This window comes from Pleurodeles waltl, chromosome 2_1 (genome assembly GCF_031143425.1).
Source record: "Pleurodeles waltl isolate 20211129_DDA chromosome 2_1, aPleWal1.hap1.20221129, whole genome shotgun sequence".
Classification (NCBI taxonomy): Eukaryota; Metazoa; Chordata; class Amphibia; order Caudata; family Salamandridae; genus Pleurodeles; species Pleurodeles waltl.
In genome coordinates, this window is record NC_090438.1 from 98,042,868 (window position 1) to 98,063,780 (window position 20,913).

Here is a 20,913-nt window from a genome sequence, read left to right on the forward strand (position 1 = left end):
AGAATGGATTTGAGGGGAACCACTGTGGATTTAAAGAGGCCTGAAAGTAAGGGTGTGAAAGGACCTGTTCTGAAGTCAGACTGGGGTAAAGTAGGTTTGATGCTGTTTTAGTAGAAACGGTTGGCATGGAGCAATTTTCACAAGCAGTGCCGTTTAAAATAGCATGGTGAGATTTCGGCAGATAGTAAAACTAAGCAAACAGGACCAGTTAGGGTGAGAGGCCATGGTGTAACAGTTGGAGAAGCCAGTTCTGGACCAGCTGTGGGGTTCCTAGGTAGGAGAGGTGGGTAGCATTTAGTTCATGTAAGGTTTAGATACAAGTAGACAGAACATATTAGCTTTTTGACAAAGGTTTCAGGGAGTTAGATGACCGACCCGTTAGATTCTCTAATACAGTTGGGTACCATGGGTATATAGGTGTATGTGGATCCCTTTTTATTACGCATCGGGCCAAGCAGTTCCATGCAAGTGGTTCCATGGGGAGATTAATTTAAACTGTAAAAGAATATGGACTTGAGGATCACACATTTAAAAATAATTTACTTGACCCTCAATCCACATCTCTATGGTTACGATGGTGCAAAAGTTCTTGCTGCTTATAGACAGATCATGGGACACCAGAAAACATGCATCACCTTGCTCTGCTGTATGTAAAATGCCATCTGTTATGTGGAGAAATGCAAAGTCTGTAAGGCATTTGGATCAGAATCCAGACTGGAAAGTTACCAGAAGATCAGTATTCGGCATGTGAGATAGGAGTTATTTGAGAATATGTTCTTAGTGGTTATGCAGAGATGGGTAACTTGGGATAGAACCCATGAATTCTTGAAGTGTTTCGGGACACTTGCTGCTGGAACTGTATAGTGTGTAGGATGAGGGGTTTGCAGAAACAGTTTTGATTAACGGCCTGAGTGTCAGTTTTTTTGAATGATGACCATTTTGCCAATGTTGTGTCTCTGGAGGGGCAGTTGAACATAGGTTTCTTTACGTCTTTGTGTATTTATATAGTCTTAACACAACAGCATTTGGCAAGTTTGTGTGCTTGGCATGACTGTGCATTGAAATCTCGTTTGAGATAAAACTTACTAAAACATAAATCCATAGAGCTGCACCTTACACATAACCTATCTACAGCCAACAGTAAAACAAGCTAATAGAAACACCAAACATTCATGTCATAATCCAGTGGCCGGCAACTAAGCAGTAGATATCTTTTAGTTTAAGAATACATGACTTCTTGAAACTGCTCCACAAGATGCAGAAATAGTCAACAATGGTATTGGCTGAGTAATAGGAGGCCATGGAGGAAGACTACTGAAGTGCCCTATAACATCAGTATAAAGGTCTAGAAGATTGCAAATAAGAAAACATATAGTATTCTTTATTATGGAATTGATCATTCCTGTATAATTTCAAATGATGGATGGATGGGGTCTTTTATTGCTAGGTATAATAGATGGCTGGTGGGCCTTTTCCTGTCTTACAATCCTGTGTTACAAGGACTGTTTTTGTGGACATGAATGTAGCTGTTGGGAGAGAGGATGTTGTAGAGAATACGATTTTAGTGATGAAAAGTCAAAATCCAATTAAACTGGCTATCATGTCAAGAAAAAGATAAAGTGGAAAGCAGATTGAAGTGTTGGCTTAACATCTATAAGTCTCACAAGGAAAACCACCTCTCACTTTATGCTACCAGGCCTTAGTACACATTACCCCCAAATTTTACACGACTCTCTCCCTTCTGTAATTTCTGAAGGAGCAAATAACTTACTTATTTGGATAAGCCCTAACTCATCCCATCTGGAGCTACCTGACCCACACATCTGTCAACATCCTACATTATTTAATGCATGCCCTGTTCTCTAAATTCTTCTCTCCGATGTCTGTACTGTTCTCCCCACTCTTTGTATTCATTCCTCAGCCTGTATACAATCCGTGATGATAGATGCAGGGTTTTAAGGCCCCCACTGACATGTCCCCATTTTAAATAGCCAAAATAAAGTAACATTTTAAAACACTTTTATTTATGACAAACTGAATTGTATACTATGTTGCAGTATTTCTATGTACGTTTTCTACATATCCTATATTAGCATCTGAATCTGGCATTTGCAGCCTGAATTAAAGGTTTACAGTTTTCCTAGACTGTCTTTCCTAGAACGTCACAGTATTTCATATACACAGACATATATTTATATAAACAAAGGCGGTAATACTGCCTGTATAGTTCTGGTTAGGTCAGAGTTTCCACTGAAAAGGCATTTTTTCTTTGATTATAGCTTTGGCGCTGTTAGACAAATCTGCATAAAACTTAAAAAAACAAGCATTTGCAGTACAATGGGTCTCGCGTTTGCTCGAGTTAGATCTATTAGTGTTGTAAATCCCTAACTGCATTTTCCTTGCCACACAAACTGAAAATAAAAAGTAAAACAGTTGACATAAGTGAGCCGATTCAAAGCACCTCAGCCACCATGAGCGTGAGCGCGAAGGAGAGACATAAAAGGAAAAAGAAGTTCGCTTGCAGTCAAAGTTATCATCAAAAGTGCAATTATCCATGTAACAGGGTCGATGGCCAAGGTAGTAACAAAAGTATTTACCAGTGATAGCACAGGAGTTTTGAAAAGGCAAGCCCACGAACGAGTTGAAGTGATGGGCGAGCGATGGGCATGGTTAAAAGACCAGATACATATCAACATGTTGGAAAAGCAGCACTTGCGCGCTCCTATGCTCAACCTAAAAAGTACATTCACATTGTCGGTTATGGCCAACTTTTAATGGTTTTGTCAAGCAGGGGCTTTTTGCACGACAGTAAAAAAAAGGTCTGAAAGAGAATTACACCAAATTTGGCACGAAGGTAGAATGTTACTGAAGGAAGTGTCTTTGCTTAGTTTGGTGCAAATCCTTTCTACAGTTATTGACAAATTAGCAGCCTAGGCCTGAAAAGTTTAAATTTACAGATAGTTAAACCAATAATTTGTGGAGTTTCATAAAATTGGATTCAAACCTTCCTGGTCCCAAAATTGAAAAATACTCTAATATGTATTGGACAAGGAACCTTTCTCTCCAGTTGTCCATTTCGGTTCCATGAGCCCTAAGTCAGATTTACAGTACCAATAGGCTCTGATTGGCTGGCTGCAACACTGGGAAAAATGTTGCAAACACTGTTATAGGTTAAAGGACGCTCCAAATCTGAGCCCAGCCTTGTGTTTCCAGTGGGGTTCCAAAACCTAGCAAAAGATTCATGGTCAGATACTGCAAAATCCAGCAAACCTCTTGGATCTTGCTGGCAATTTGTGGATTCCTCAAATCAAGAAACAAGTTAGGGGAAAATCAAATGAAGGTCCAACACAGGCCCACAAGTTGATGGACATCTGCAAGTCCAAGAGTGCCATGAGTGATGTCATATTTGAGGGCATGAACAGTGCATGACCGGAGCGTAATTTGTGGTCGGCTTACATGGCTTTAAACTAGCAAATGTCAGTGGTTATTAGATTTTGTAACCTTGATACTACTTTAACTGTGGCTTTTGGGGAATTTATGACTTTTTTAAAATGTATGTTAAGGTCTAATAAAGTTAATCACAAGTTCTCTTACTTTAACCTTTGTTTTTCAGTTATTTATATATATCTATATATATTACCTTTCTGTGACAGTCTACATTAGCATTAATTAGTGCAATGACTTGTTGAGTGGTTTTACATGTTTACATATTAATTAAATTTAGAAGCAAAATCTTTATTTTGGCACACCCTTATTACTGATCACGGTTCTCCTCCACACTGTGTCGTCAGACTAATTTTGCCTAGTGCACTTAGCACCAAAGATAATGGCTTTGGATATAAGGAGTTAACTATATTAATCAATGCAGTCTAACTCAAAATAGGGTACATTAAAAAAATTACGCCCTTCACATGCAACTGATTTAAGACTGAAATAGCGATGTTATGTTGAAAATGTTTTATTTATTTGTCTCCCCTACTTTACAATGCAGGTGAAAATATGGTTTCAGAATCGCAGAGCAAAGGAGAGGAAATTGATGAAGAAGAAGATTGGACAGTTTGAGGGTAGTGGAGGATCTGTTCAAAGCGACTCTGGTTCTGTCAGCCCAACAGAAATGTCGAAAGTATTATTAGCATCACCACATGTAATGAACAGTTTACCACCCACGGACAACCTGCAACAGGTCACGGTCTCTCAATGAGCTAGGAAATAAAAGAAAGGAAAAGTTACTAAAAGGGATACCAACAAACTGTCAACTTCTTTTATTTTTCCAAAAACGGCAAACGATAGAGTGAAGTATCACTTATTAAAAATAGCACTGTTTTTTCTTTCTTTTCCTGCGGAATTGGCGTTTGGATCCATTACAATTACTCAGTACTCCCTTTCGTCTGTGGTCCAGCTATGCACCACACTGTCATAAGAGAGCACTGTATTTGGCTTTCAAAGAAATCTTTTGGACACCATATGTAAACAGGACACTTCTGGGATATTTTGCATTTCAATCAATGGTTTGGAGAAATTCTGCACTAGTCCTAAAAGAACCTGGCAATTTCAGGAAAACACTACTTATGCCATTGCTCAGCACAAAGACTTTAAAAAGGGGTAGATTGTTTTCTGAAGCTATGTGCCTGAGCAAGGAAGAAACCTAAGCACATTTTTGGTTTCGAAAGGTGAAATCAGTTATGGAACTTGTCTTATTTTTTTCTAGCATACCTTTGTAGATCTTTATAATTATTCTGATTTAGTGTAACAGAGACAAAACCGATATAAAAAATACTATAAAATAAGATGTAAATGGGTTTTGCCCCGACACATGAATGTGATAAATTGAAAGTATGGATCTACCTCGTAATGTGGAAATATAATGTTTTGTGAGAATTTAGATAAATACCAGTTTGAGAGATTACTTTTCCTGTATCAGACTACAAATCAGTCAGACCATCACTCAATACCTTATTCAAACATACCGAGTTACCAGAATGACTAAGTAACCAGTATGTGCCAGAAAAACAGAGGCCAAGCTATGCCACATTGCTGGGAGGAGTTAAACCCTTCTAAATATTTAACAATTCCCGTTATGAAAATACATTTCCTCTCACATGTAGGTCATAAAAAGGGTTCCCAGCGTATGTGAACAATGTTAAGTGACAAATTATTATTAATAGTGGGTTTTATTTGCGAATATTACACTGCTCTTTGCCACATGCCTCACGGTAAAGGTACTCAATTCATAATAAAGAAACACATCCAAGAATAAGAAACTTAAAGGGCGGATGGGAATAGACCAGGAGATTGGCGCTTCCCGTGACAGATCAGAACACAAATGATTAACTACTAATTCAGGAAGGCCTGAAAAAGCGGGAATCGTCGCAAAACCGGTGTCGGCTATATACAACGAATTAATGAAGATGAATTGAATAAGAATAAAGGAATACACTTTTAAAATGAACTAAATAATTAAAATGGAAAGATAATTGGCTTCCTTTTGTAAAGAAATGCACGCGATGGCATTGTGGAAGACACAAAAAGGAGATTCCGTTTTTTTCTTTGCAGAAAGTTTTGCTTTGCAAGAATTGTTCTTATGAAAAACGTTTGAAATATAGTAGTTCAAACTACAGCCTACTAAAATTTTAATGTAAAATCACTCAAGTGTGCTGGCATTATGTTTTGTGGGTAACTGTAGACAGTATGTTGGTGTGGCAGTGTACCCTCCCTTGTTACAGTTTCAATGAATTTGCACTACAAATATGTTACTGCAGTGCCTGACTTTATCTAAACATGCCATAATTAGACATCGATGTCCAGTCACCCCATGACAGTGACATCTAACGTACTCACTCTTAACTTTTACACAGTTTCTTGTATGAGACTGAGGTCTTCACTCAGCGGACGTAAAAAACTGACATCTCTGCCATGGGCCAGAACATTTTAAATCACATACCTACTAACTCTTGGCCATTTAGTGACGTTTAAGTGAACTAGAAAATAGGTCAGCAGGGTGAGTTTTCACTGCAGATTTCTATCCATAAACTTGAGGTGATGTTAAATTCATCCTTTCGAGGTCAATTAAATAAAAATACTGAGTTGTAAAATATTAAAACCTGGGCCCTGATTTATACTTTTTGCCCCAAACCTGCGTTATGCCGGTTTGCGCCATTCCTAGACGCCGCCCGGGCGTCATATTTAAGGAATGATGGTAGCCGGTGCAAAGGGTGGACGAGCCTCAAACAATGTAATGCTAGTCGGGTGGGGGTGGCGGTATGAGAGATGGCGGTTTAGCACCAAAAAATGACTACGCTGGTTAGAGTGAAAAAAAATGACTAACCAGATTATCGTCATTTTATGGCGCTAAACCTACCATGCCACATGACTCCTGCCTTAGAAAAGGCAGGAGTGATGCCCACCACCCCAATGGCCAGCACAGGGGACAAGGGTCCCCTGGGCATGGCCACTGCACCCTGTGCCATGTATGAGGGCCCATTAAAAAATAAAATTCAATACTTACCTGTACTTACCTGGGATGGGGGTCCCCCATCCTCCGCAGTCTCTCTGGTGTGGTTGGGGGTGTTCCTGGGAGGGCACCTGTGGGCTTATTCCATGGGTTTCCACCATGGAAATAGGCCCACAGGTCCCCTAATGCCTGCCAGGTGTTGAAAAATGGGGCAAAGCAAGCTTTGCATCATTTTTTTATCCCTCCTCCCTCCTGTGTACCAGTTTTTGCACAGGAATATAAATATGGCGTTAAGGCCATAGAGTCATTTTATGCATGGGAATGCCTACCCTGCATCTCTTTAAGGCAAGGTAGGTTTCCACTTCCCAAAAATGATCTTAACTCCATAAATTTGGCGCTAGGCGGGTCTAGTGTCAAAGTATAAATATGGAGTTAGTTTTGCACCGAATTAGAGTAAAATAAAATGATGCTAATTCGGTGCAAACAGAGTATAAATATTCCCCCTAGTGTTTAAGCAGTCGGGTAATGATGTGGGTACTATATAAATGATTAAACTTATTACTACAACAAGAAAACTGTATTTTTCCTTTTGCACACTTTCCACATTTAATTCTTTAAGTCTTACAACCGATCTACACTCAAATACAATTGTACTTGAAATATATTATGCAATTTTGATAGCAGCACCATAAGAACCATCAAAAACCCAACAAATCGTTGACTAAAACATCAAGAAAAACAGAAACAATTCAGCAAATAGCAGTGGGATGAACTTGAAACATTACAAAGTTTTGATTGGCGGCCCTGGTTTACACTAAAAGGCACCTCATTGGACCAAGAGCACATGCTCTTAGAATGCAGAGACAATTGTGTCTGTAACAGCCTGTTAATCTCCTAAGCAGTTCTGGCTATCTGTAAGGTAATGGTCGCTGCCACAGAAGCCAAAGGTACTTCTTTTTGTAGTAACACTGCAACTAATCAGCTAAGTGTATCAAAATGCATGCCACTCATATCAACACTAGACAAAAAGACACCTGTGATTACATGTTTAGACGGAGGCCACAAAGTTCTTCCACAACACTGTAATGTTTTTGAAACTATAATCACATAAGGCTGGCAAGGTTCCAACCCACAGCAACTGATGTTGGTTAACATTTAATAATAACCATTATTGAACAGTTCATGGTGCCTGTGGATGGATGAAATGGGAGCAACAGTCAGGACACAATTCAATCCAGGCTTCACAATATCACACACAGCAAAATCAAATTCCTGCAGCTGGAAACACTGATCAACACAGGTTCATCTTCATTGAAACACATGTAAGAAAGGACATTTCCACAAATTAAACAGATGTCAATTGTGCATTCATTCCTACCAGGCTATTTATGTGTACGTCTGACAATCATGAAAATGAAAGTTGCAACAGGCAGGGAAATAACTCCTTGCATCAGCCAAATAACGGGTGGTTTTCACTAACTGAAAATTATGTTTCTTCCATTTCTTCAATACTTAATAACGTTTATGTGGATTCTTTCTTAGCCATTGTTTTCTTTGTCAGTGTCAAATTGTAAGGCTCAAAAATGGCGGTTTTCTTCAAAAGTAGCCAATGCAAATAACCTAATCAAAGAGTTTGCACAGCCCAGTTTAATTGTATTATAGCCCTTAACTGAGCCTGACCATGTTGCAAAATACATAAATCTTCTTTAAGAAGATCTAATGCAGAGAACATGATGTTATTTAAAGAGTGCACTCTTTTAGAAACCAGATGCATGCCACCGTCGATAACTTTGAAAACTATTTGCATGTTTTCTTTGTCAATTTGGCATATTTTTCCTGCAGCTTCTTTTTCTGAGTATTTATTCAATTAATTATAAATGGCATGTATCCCTGTCACTGTAAATTGTTTATTTGTAGCGGGGAGTGGTCTCAGAGAAAATCAGAAAAATCCATGTTTTCTTTAATGAGATACAAATGATCCTTCAACATCCAGAAGAATATAATGTGCTTTGCAACATTGGCACAGCTTGCCCACACAATATGTGGTAACGACTACAGGTATGCAGTTTTTTATATTGCAGATGAGGGCAATTAGCTTTTGGACCACGAGTGTTGGGAGGAAAAGAACACTTGCATGTTTTGTAATCGTAGTGCCATAAACCTAAACCTTCCGGAGGAAACTGTAAGGGATATGGGCTCTATTCTGAATCATTTCATAAATATCAGAGACAAACAAGTTACTTACCTTCGGTAACTCTTTTTCTGGTGGATACAGTAGCTACCTGTGGATTCTTCATCTTATGAATTCTCCCAATGCACCAGCATTCAACGGAAATTTTCATCCTAGCTCTTCACGTCGACGCGGGCGTCACAACTGCACGGTTCCGGATGCGACTCCGTCTGATGTCATCGTGGCAATAAGAAGTCCTCGCCGGCATGCTGACGTCAGTTTTACCATTTTTTACAAGCCTCACAGGAACAATATATACCAATACAAATACAAATATAAACCACAATATTTGTTTATATAAAAACACCAAAAACCTATATACATTTATAATAAAAGAAGTCTTGGTATGACCAGACAGGCAACGGGAAGGCGGGTGGGACTGTGAGAAATCACAGGTAGCTACTGTATCTACCAGAAAAAGCGTTACTGAAGGTAAGTAACATGTTCTTTCGATGCATACAACTATCTGTGGATTCCTCACCTTATGAATAGAATCCCAAAGCAGTCCCGCACTTGGAGGTGGGTGCCTGACCGGTAAAACCAAGAAATCCTCCAAAACAGAACGTGCAAAATGGTCGTCCCTCCTAACCTCCGAGTCTAAGCAATAATGCTTTGCAAAAGTGTGGAGGGAAGCCCAAGTTGCGGCCTTACAAAAGTCAGCAACTCGGACACCTCTAGCCAAGGCCCAAGTGGCAGACTTATCCCTGATGGAATGGGCCCAAATACCCTTCAGGAGGAACCTTCTTTGCCAGTGAATAACAAAACTTTATGCAAAGAATGACCCACCTGGAAAGGGTTCTCTTGTGGACGGCCTTGCCCCTCATCCTGCCCACAAATCCAACGAAGAGTTGGTCATCAACTCGAAAGTCTCTTGTCCTCTCAAGGTAGAAACTCAGAACCCTTTTTGGATCCAAGCGATGAAGTCTTTCCGCCCCCTTTGATGGATAAGGAGGAGGGTAAAAGGATGAGAGTGTTATAGACTGACCCATAGTCCCAGAGTGACCACTTTAGGAAAAAAAGCCGCCCTGGTTCTCAGCACCAACTTGTCAGCATAAAAGGTTGTAAAAGGAGGTTTCAATCTAACAGCATGAAGCTCACTCACACGCCTAGGTGACATAATAGCCTCTAAGAAAACTGTCTTTAAAAGTAAAAGCCTCAACGGGCAAGAATGCATAGGCTCAAACAGTGAACCCATCAAGAAAGTCAGAACCAAATTCAAATCCCACTGAGGCATGACAAACAGAGTGGGAGGAAACTTGTTAGTCAAACCTTTCAGGAATCTAATAACTATAGGGGACTTAAATAAGGAAGGCTGATCAGGAAGCCACAGAAAGGCCAACAGAGCTGATAAATAACCCTTCACAGTCGCAACTGCACATCCCTTCTGTGCCAAGGAAAGGGCAAAAAGCAAAACATCAGACAAATGGGCCTTTAAGGGCTGTCTCCACACCAAGAAACACATTTTGCCCATCTGTTAGCATAGACAGTCTTAGTGGAGTGTTGCCTAGCCGATAAGATAACATCCACCACTTCTGGAGGGAGAGAAAAGGAACTCAGGTTGCCCTGTTCAATCTCCAGGCATGTTGGTGCAGGCTCTGGAGGTGGGGGTGTAGAACCTGCCCCTGCGACTGCGTGAGGAGATCTGCCCTGTGTACCACACCCTTCTTGGTTAATCCAGGGCTTTTAAAATGACTTGAGCCCAATCCTAGCGAATCTTCCTCAGAACCCGAGGAATCAAGGGTATGGGGGGAAACGCGTAAAGCAACTGGTCACACCAAGACATCTGAAACGTGTCCCCCAGCGCTCCCTGCACCGGATACTGGAAGCTGCAGAACGACGGTCAGTGTGCATTCTCCTGAGTGGCAAACAGGTCTATCTGTGGAAATCCCCACATCCGGAAGATGTGAAGAACCAGGTCTGGATGGAGATGCCACTCGTGATCGGCTGAGAAATGTCGACCAAGACTGTCCGCACGTACGTTGAGAACTCTGGCCATATGGTTTGCAACTACTCAAATCCGATGGTCCTGCGCCCAGGATCAGAGCTGCAGAGCCTCTCTGCAGAGAAGATCTGACCCTACTCACCCCTGCTTGTTGATGTACCACATCGCAGTAGTGTTGTCTGTCAAGACTTGTACTGACTGACCGCAAATGTACGTGAAGAAGGCCTTGAGAGCCAGACGTATTGCCTGCAGATCTAACAGATTGATGTGAAACATCTGTTCTACTGGAGACCAAAGGCCTCTCCAGGTCCTCCCAATGATCTCCCCACCCTAGAGTGGAAGCACCCATTATGACGTGGCTACCGGAGGTAGGAGGCAAAACGGCCTTCCTTGAGAAAGGTTGCCGTTCACAGCCCACCATCGTAGATCCACTGCAGCGTCTCTGTAGACCGTTATCGACTCCTCGAGATCCCCTTTGTGTTGAAACCACTGCTTGCGGAGGCACCACTGGAGAGCCCTCATGTGTGCATGAGTGATCAACAGAATGCAAGAAGCGAACAGACCGAGCAGACATGGGATCTTGAGGACTGGAACAGCCGCTCCCTTTTAAAACATTGGAATCATCGCCTGAATGTCCTGAATCCGCTGAGGCAGAGGGTAGGCCAAATTCAATGTTGTATCCAGTACTGCCCCCATGAACGGAGGCGCTGTGAGGGCTCCAGTTGAGACTTGGGCACGTTTTCCATAAAGCCCAGGTTGAACAACAACTGTGTTGTCATTTGGAAGTGATGCAGCACAAGCTCTGGGGACTTGGCTTTTATCAGCCAATCGTCCAGGTAAGAGAATACAGATACTCCCTTCCTTCTGAGGTCCACTGCAACCACCGCCATCACCTTCGTGAAGACTCGAGGTGTGGAAGTAAGTTCAAAAGGAAGGACAACAAACTGGTAGTGTTGCGACCCTACCACAAACAGGAGATACTTCCTGTGCGACTTCAGAATGGGGATATGGAAATAAGCATCCTGCAAGTTGACAGACACCATCCAGTCTTCCCTGTTCCTTGTTCAACGTCAGAAGCACCGGTGCTAGAGTCAGCATTTTGAAGTTGCTTATTGCTGTATTATGCTCTATGACTTTGTTAATGCTGTATTCTGTTGAAGAAATCCCAAAAGGAGTTTTTGTTTAGTTTTAAATTACTTCTACAGCATAAGTAAATAAACAGGGCTTGATACATTTGAATCCACTTTAATAAAAAAAAAAAAAAATCTCTTAAATATCTTAATTTAGTTTTAGTTTGTTGTACCATTGTGAAAATTAGTTGTCAAATATTGGTACAAAATTACAGTAAATTTGTAAACACATTGATTCAGGTACATTTTTAAAAACAAAATTCAAAATGCAATTTACAATTTTAATCTTTTTGTCTTTGATCCGTTTCAGATATTTCAAAATTAGTTATTTTTTATGCCTAATTTTGAGTTTTGAAGATAGGATACTCCAACATATAGATGACAGAATTTCCATCCATCAAATTTCAAGAGCATTATAGAATATTGCCCTTCGAATAGGTTTGACAAAATATCTGTTTTGTTTGTGACAGAACATTCAATCAGCAAAAGTCCCTTTAAGAAATCCATGTTTTTGTCTTTATTGATTTTTCCTATGAACATAACAAAGCACATAAAAGTAATGTGTTGTGGTATGTGTTACCCTGTTATTAATGCGTTCACATTCCTGTCTGTTTTTCTTTCAAAAATGTATGCCTATAGAATTCATTTTTCAATAAATAGACTGGCTTACATGCACATTTGTGAATGGGTAAAATATAATGCAAAATTGTCATTCTTAATATAAACAAAGACAGCTTTAATGTTATTAATCAAAATTTTACCCTCGTAATCTTATGTTTTACTCATTTTGGATCACGTTTAATATTGATTGTTTATAATACTAACTCACAAATGTGAAGTTTGGAACATCCTCTATACCATAAGTGAATTTTCTGCTATGTCACTTGTGATAGGGGGAACATAACTACCTTCACAATTGTGAATCACACCTGACACAAATAGAACTTTTTGCCTGTTTCGTACAACCTCCTCTTATGTAATCTAACAAAATTATGTTCAATTTATTTTAGGCAGACATGTGTCTGCTCAAAAGAGTCCTTTGTAAGTGATCAAAAATATAATTGTATAATCTTTAACAAATTATTTTAAAAACACATCAAGAAGCACCTTGTGCACAACTTAAACTTTCAAGAACCCTTCTAGTGTACTGGTCACGTTGAAGCTAAATTGTGTTGCTGTGACAAAAATGAAAATTAGTTACTTACCTGTAACTGCAGTTCTCCAGTATTGGTATCTTTCATAGATTCACATGCTTGAATCATCCCCGTCGTCGAGGTGGGAGCCTCACGGTAAACTTAAATATATAAAAAGCAGTAAGTCAGTAAAAATAAAACCAGTAGGCCCAAGTAGGCCTCATAAGGTATTTTACAGTCTATCCACTTTGTTTTGTGAAAAGACCCAAACTTGAGTATCAACCAATCAGGATTCAGCCCCTCCCAAACACTCCCAACAGAGGCTGAATTCCCTCAGATTTTCTATTAGGAGTGTGAAGTTTAATATCTGTATAATAGGGGAGCCTCTGAGGGGAGGAGGGTGGGTCGCATGTGAATCTATGAAAGATACCAATACTGGAGAACTGCAGTTACAGGTAAGTAACTAATTTTCTTCTCCAGTATTGGATCTTTCATAGATTCACATGCTTGAATCCGAGTAACGAGCAGTAATGTTTTCTTATTTACTGAATTACATTGACTGTAATTCCATCGTAATTCTATACGTGATGTGATTCACATTAGTTCAGTTTTAAATATGCACTTACATATAATTATATTTATATTCACAAACATACGAATATAAAAGCAATAAAATGTGTGTGGCAAGAAATCCTGACACAGTTTATGCTATTATTATGGAGAATACGACACGTTAAACAGTAGAAGAAAATGAACCATTAATGACCATACCTCGAGTGTGGTGGTGGGATGTGTAAGAGGCTCACCTTAACGAAATAGATGCCTCAGCACTGCTTGTCCCACTGCTGTATCGACCTGGTTTGTCTCCTCTAGACAGTAATGTCTTGTAAATGTGTGTTGGCTGGACCATGTTGCTGCTCTACAGATGCTATGTAGTGGTACACCTGCAAAGAGTGCCGCTGAAGTGGCTACCGATCTTGTAGAGTGGGCTCTCACCTTGGTGTGGAGCGGCTTTCCTGCTTTTGAATGGCAGAATTGAATCGCCAGGCCAATCCATCTTGCCAAAGTCTGTTTGGACACCGCGTGTCCCTTCTTTGTTCCGCCGAATGCTACAAATAATTGATCCGACTGGCGGATGGCCTGAGTTTTCTGTAGATAAAACTTTAAACATCTTTTAATATCGAGAGAATGTAATGTTTTTTCCGCCACTGTTTGCGGATTTGGAAAAAAGGTTTTTAAGATGACTGGTTCATTTAAATGAAATGTTGAGGGAACTTTCGGAATGAATTTAGGATTTGTCCGCAGGATGACACCTGAGTTTGTAAACTGGAGGAACGGCTGTTTGATGGTGAAAGCCTGAATGTCACTGACTCTTTTTGCCGAAGTAAGAGCTAACAGTAACGCTGTTTTCCATGCGAGGAATTTTAGGTCAGCTTTGTGGATCGGCTCAAAAGGAGCTTTCATGAGTTGCATCAACACAACATTCAATGACCATAGAGGCGGGGGTTTCCTAATTGGCGGGAAGACCCGAAAAAGGCCCTTCATAAATTGTTTGACAATTCTTGTGGAACACAAAGAGAGTCTATCTGGTGATCTGCGGTATCTGGAGATTGCTGCCAGATGTACCCGTATGGAAGAATATGCAAGTCCTGATTTTGCCAGGAGCAGGAGATATGGAAGTATCTGTTCCGGAGTAGAAGATAAAGGATGTATATTTTCCGCTGCACACCAAACACAAAACCGTTTCCATTTAAGTCTATAGGTTTTGTTGGTAGTGTCAGCTCTAGCTTTTGCTAAGATGTCTCTACACTCTGGGGAGATTTTGAGATTTAAGTATTCATTGTGTTCAGGAGCCAAGCCGACAAATGAAGAGACGACGGATGTGGGTGTGTGACTTGTCCCTGGTGCATCGTTAAAAGAGTCGGACTCTGTCTGAGTGGTAGATGTGGTCGTTCGGAGAGCATGAGGAGCTCCGTATACCATATTTGTCTGGGCCATCTGGGAGCTATGAGTAGAAGTCGACACCCCTCCGTCTTCATTTTCCTGATGACTCTCGGAATGAGCGGGATCGGAGGAAAAGCGTAGGCATAAACTCCTGACCATCTCATCGAAAACGCATTCCCCCACGAATCTTTTTGGGGAAGCCAACTTGCGTAGAACTGGCATTTCTTGTTCTCGAGAGTGGCAAATAGGTCTAAGTTTGGTTTGCCCCATAATAGAAACAGGCCATTGAGAGTTTTCTGGTCTAGCTCCCACTCGTGATAAGGAATTACTGTCCTGCTCAAGGTGTCTGCTAGAACATTGATCTGTCCTGGCACATGCTCCGCTTTTAGTGAAATATTGTGTTTGATGGCCCATGTCCAAATTTGTTGGGCTAGCTGCGAGAGTTGTAGGGACCTTGTGCCTCCTTGCTTGTTTAGATAAAACATGCTGGTCATGTTGTCCGTCCGGATTAAGACGCTTGAACATTGTATCTTTGGCAAGAAAGCTTTTAGAGCTAAGTGTATTGCTTTGAGTTCTAGATAATTGATGTGGAGCTGGCTCTCTTGCTGATTCCAGATTCCGCTGATTTGCAGGTCCTGGCAATGTGCACCCCATCCTTCGAGAGAGGCATCCGTTGTTACTATGTAACTTGGTGTTTGAAGAAGAAAAGACAGCCCTTTTGAGAAATTGGTTGGAGTCGCCCACCACCTCATAGTGTTCTTCATTAGAGGCGTTATGCGAATCTTGTCTTCGAAGGAACCGAGGACCTGTGTCCATTGTATGTCCAATTGCTCTTGCAGGGGTCGCATATGGAGCCTGCAATCTGGGACTAGCGGAATGCACAATGATATCATTCCGAGCAATGATTTGTAGATGCGGACTGAAACGAACTTTTTTCTGGATAGGTTGTCTGCCAACGAGGTTAACTTTTGTTTCCTCTCGTGTGATGGGTACGCTTTGCTGCGTACTGTGTCCAAAATTGCTCCCAAGAAACTCAATTCTTGTTTGGGGTATATATGAGATTTCTGGTAGTTGACTACAAACCCCAGGCTGTGTAACAAATGAAGGCAATAGGAAATATGATTTGTTACTTGGAATTTTGAGGGTGCCTTTATAAGCCAGTCATCCAGGTAAGGGAAGACCTGGATACCTGCCTGGCGAAGATGTGCTGCTACTGGAGCTAGCATTTTTGTGAAGATTCTGGGGGCTGATTTGAGACCGAATGGTAGAACCCGGAATTGGAGGTGCATACTTCCTACCCTGAACCTTAAAAATTTGCGATGGTTGCGATATATGGGGATATGAAAATAAGCATCCTGGAGGTCTAGGGATGCCATCCAATCGCCCGTGTTTAAGAGACGCAGGACATCCTGCAACGTTACCATCCTGAACGATTGTTTCTTTAGAAACTTGTTTAGTGCTCTCAAGTCCAGGATGGGGCGCCAGTCTCCTGAGGGTTTCTTGAGAAGGAAAAACCGGGAATAGAATCCCTTGTTCCTTTGAGATAAAGGGACTGGTTCTATTGCTCCTTTTGTTAGCATTATCCTTACTTCCCTGAGAAGTTGGCTCAACCTCAGAGGCGGTGTACCCGATGGAGGGACACTCGGTGGTGTTTGGATAAATTCCAGAGTATGACCTCTGGTCACCACATCTAGTACCCATCTGTCCGATGTTATAGCCTTCCACTTGGGGAAATAAGAATTGATGCGACCTTCGACCTTCAATATTGATTGGGGAGGTGTTGAGATTATCCGCTGGTCATTGCTTTCTGCCTGTATCTCTTGCTCGGGCAGCTCCTCTTCCTCTAGCCGGATGTTTGTAAGCTGCGGCTGGTGGTAATCGATAATGCTGCTGTTGTTGATGGTGCTGATGTCCTGGTCCTGTGGAGGAAGATGTATATTGTGACCTGTATTGTTGGTATCCACCTCGAAAGGAGTAATTACCTCTACCCCTTGCTCCACGAAAAGGTAGTTTTTTATATTGCAGGGTACCTAGGGATTTTGCCGTATCGGTATCCGTCTTGATAGCCTGCAGCATATCATCGACATGTTTGCCAAACAAACTCTCTCCATCGAAGGGCATGTCGAGAACACGAGTCTGGACTTCTGGTCTGAATGAAGTAGCTTTAAGCCACCCTTGTCTGCGCAGGACTGCTGCTCCAGCTAATTGTCGAAAGCCAGTGAGGGAAATATCTATTGCACTGTCTATTATCTCTGCGGAAACCCTTTCTCCCTCCTGCAAGACCTTTTTTGCCTCCACCTTGAGATCTTCTGGCAGTGAATCTACAAAAACGGACATGTCTGCCCACATCTGCCGATCGTACCTTCCCAGGATGGCGAGGGAATTTGCCGCCTTGACCGTTACTGCAGCAACCGAGGAGAATTTCTTACCGATATTGTCTAGTCTCCTTCCCTCTTTGCCTGGGGGAGACGCAATAGGTGTAGAGGGGTTTTTGGATCGTCGTTGAGCCGCCTGTGATATAACCGAGTCAGGTTTCGGTTGTGAGACTAAACAGGCCGGAGAATCATCTGGGGCCTTGTATTTTTTCTCTAGCCTTGGCATTTGTGAAGGCACTGTTGCCGGGTTTTTCATTGCCTTCAAACCCTCCTGCCATAAGAAATCCACAATAGGTATGGCTCTTACAGATCTCTTTGATGGCTCTTTAAAGTCATACAAAAAACACTCAGTTTCATGGGAAACAATTTCCAGGCCAAAACGTTTCGCCGCTCTCTCTATGATATTATGGAAACCTCCTATGTCTTCTGGAGGAGAATCCACTGGAGCTGCTGGAGGTGGAGATGGTGTGGGAACGAGATAGTCGTCCCATTCACTAGCCGCTGAATCTGCTAGCTCGCCCTCTTCCCTTTCGTCGTCCGACGAGAGGTAAGCTTCCGGAGCTTGGCTAGTTACAGGTCTACTAGCCTGTGGCGTTTCGGAAACATTAGTAGTTTGAGCTTGCTGGTAACTCTGAGGTCTAGGTGGCGTGGACTGAGTTGACGGTGGGAACCTTTTATAGTAGTCCTTCAACATATGTTGTAAATCTGTCACTAATGTGCTAGGCATAGCTAGAGGCGATGGTTGGTTTGCCTGTGGATAAGATGTTGAAGCATAACTATGCTGGTAATGTTGATCCTCTTCTTCATCAAACTCTTGACATTTGACATTTAGTTGGGACGGGCTACTAGCTGCCCCAAACATTCCTTGAACGTCATCATCCTCATTGTCTAAAAGATGTTGCGGTGGGTATGGCAGTACCTTACTTGGTGATGTATGCATCGGCAAAATGTCAGATGGCTTGTCCCCTATATTAATAAGGGAAAGGGGTAAGAATCTGGTGGAGTCCTCATGATGGTATGAGGAATGAGCTGGTGAAATGTCCAAAGGTTTGTAAACTGTTAATGCTGTGGTGATCGTCGGATCCATCGTCGACGGTTCCATCGTCGACGGTTCCCTCGTCGACGGTTCCCTCGTCGACGGTTCCCTCGTCGACGGCTCCCTCGTCGACGGCTCCCTCGTCGACGGTACTGTCGTCAACTGTACTGTCGTCGACGGGTCTCTCGTCGACGGGTCTCTCGTCGACGCTTCCGTCCATGACTGCGTCTTTTCCTTAGTCGACGGTCCCTTCGTCGACGGGTATTTTAACGACGACGGTCGCTTCGCCGACGTAGTTTGCGTAGATGGGAGTGCCCTGGATGATTTGTGAACCCAGGAGGCCTCCGCTGTCGACGATGTGGTTGCCGACGAAGCTCTTTTGAAGATTTTTGCAGTAATAATCGTCGTCGATGACAAAGGCGACGACGTCATAATCATCGGTGAGGATGGTGTTGTGAACGTCGACGATACCGTGGTCGCTGTTACCGTCGACCCTGTCGTCGACGGGGCGGTCGTCGACGGTTGTTTTTTCACCAAAAAGAGTTTTTCTGTCTCTTTTTGTGGTGACAGAGACAGGGATGGTTTCTTTGAGGTGCTTTTCCAGTGTAACGGCGTAGTAGGTTCTGAATGAACCTTTTTTGGTCCATGTTTAACTGCCTCTTCAGTTAAGACTTGTTTAGTCTTTTTGTGCATTTTTCTTGGTGGTTCATCCGCACCTCTATCTCTCTCACCTGTTCTTTTCTGAGGGCGAGAAGTTTGTGGTGACTCTTCGCTGTCTGATGAAGGATGCTCTAAGGCTTTCTGTTTTTGCAGCCATAAGAGAAGTCTACCCTCTCGGTCTTTGAGGGTTTTTTGACTAAAGGTGCGACAGATTTTGCAGTCTCTCACCTTATGGTCTGGATGAAGGCAGTAAATACACTTCTTGTGGGGGTCATCAATATGTAGTCTCTTCTTCCCACAGTTGTCACAGTCTCTGAACAGACCCTTCTTTGCCTTTTCAGACATAGTAAAGTTGTAACTAGTTTCCTGAGAGAAAAAACAATCTTCAGTCAGAAAATAGGAAAAAAACTGAGCAGAGCTCAGGGAGACTCCCTTCACACGACGTGCGGTAGAAAATCTGAGGGAATTCAGCCTCTGTTGGGAGTGTTTGGGAGGGGCTGAATCCTGATTGGTTGATACTCAAGTTTGGGTCTTTTCACAAAACAAAGTGGATAGACTGTAAAATACCTTATGAGGCCTACTTGGGCCTACTGGTTTTATTTTTACTGACTTACTGCTTTTTATATATTTAAGTTTACCGTGAGGCTCCCACCTCGACGACGGGGATGATTCAAGCATGTGAATCTATGAAAGATCCAATACTGGAGAATAGTTATTTAGAATGAAAAACACACAAACGTATCCCCTTCTGCTGCTGCTGTCTGTCTTTCAACTGCCCATCAAGCTGGTAATAGGCCACCACAATTATGTGGGCCATTGGGGGGGAGGGTCAGGGTGCTGCACACACACTTTGAATGTTGGGAGGACTGGCTGAACTGGACTTCTGCTGACTTTTTGGTGGTAGGTCCTCCCATCTCTTTCAGCAGTGGATGCTGTGCTGCTTGTAGACCCCCCCCCCCCCCAGAGACTGCACCTTCTTGGTGATGGCCTTTTAAATCTCCTTCTTCTGATGGGAGTTGACCTGTATGGATACAAAAGAGGAAAAAAGAAAATATTGGTGTGATTTATAGTTTTTTTTGTTTTGATGTAACACAAATTTGTGAAATCAATCACAAACTTTCTTAAAATCAGAGCTTTTTGTATTTTTTTGTCATTTAAAAAAAATAAATCAATTTTGTAGTAACCTGTTGAGTGCCCTTATCCCTTGTTATGTACTTATTTTACTAATCTAGGTCACTAGGCTGGTTCTTTGTCGGATTCTCTAAACTTCAAATATTTCATTTTTGGCATGTAAGTATATATATACACACATACATATATACACCGAATATATTTTCATTTTTTAAGCAACATAAATTAACTTTGAAAGTTTAAAAGTTTAAAATTAAATGTATATATACATATATATCAAAATACACACCAAAAAGCAGACTATCAAACATACTAATGTTGTGGTATTGTATTTTTTAGAAATACACACTTTTTTTTTTCATTGTAATGAAAAATAAACAGAAACTTCACTTCACTAAGAAATTAAACGGGGCATTCTAGCCTGCGTTTAAATTTTTAAAAGTTACTAATAATTACATTGCCATTGAAATCATGTACCTATTCCTCTGGTGAGCCATACAGCTTGCTGTATAGGATCAGGACCTCACCTGCTAGCATCTCCAGCTCATCTGGCAAGACATTTGTGGCCCTGTCTCCTGAATGCCAGGCACTGTAGCTCCCAGAGGTAGGAAACAGCAGAAAACAGTTGAGAAGGTGTACGTGGTGGTCAGGAGGCAAGTGAGCTTTTTTTTTCAATGCCATGTACATCTATATGGCGTGCAAGACCAACTACGGAAACGGACTCATCTTTTGGCTTTTATACACTGCTTTCACACACTTTATGGCTCCCGTCGTGGAGTTTCACACCCACTACAACATCAACATCCACCGACTTCCGTCTACTTGCAAATGTCCTGACGGCAAGGTCAGGCTTTCACTATTTTAAACTGTTAAATATTATA

General features: G+C 41.7%; 1 protein-coding gene across 1 annotated transcript in view; it reads left to right on the forward strand.

Annotated features, from left to right (window-relative positions):
• Positions 1-6,826, forward strand: part of CDX4 (caudal type homeobox 4) — a 73,803-nt gene extending 66,977 nt beyond the window's left edge. Inside the window, exon 3 of the mRNA XM_069210698.1 lies at positions 3,992-6,826. Within this exon, the coding sequence (XP_069066799.1) occupies positions 3,992-4,201 (210 nt within the window). The 3' untranslated portion in view covers positions 4,202-6,826. The remainder of the gene's footprint in view (positions 1-3,991) is intronic.
• The last annotated feature ends 14,087 nt before the right edge of the window (positions 6,827-20,913 follow it).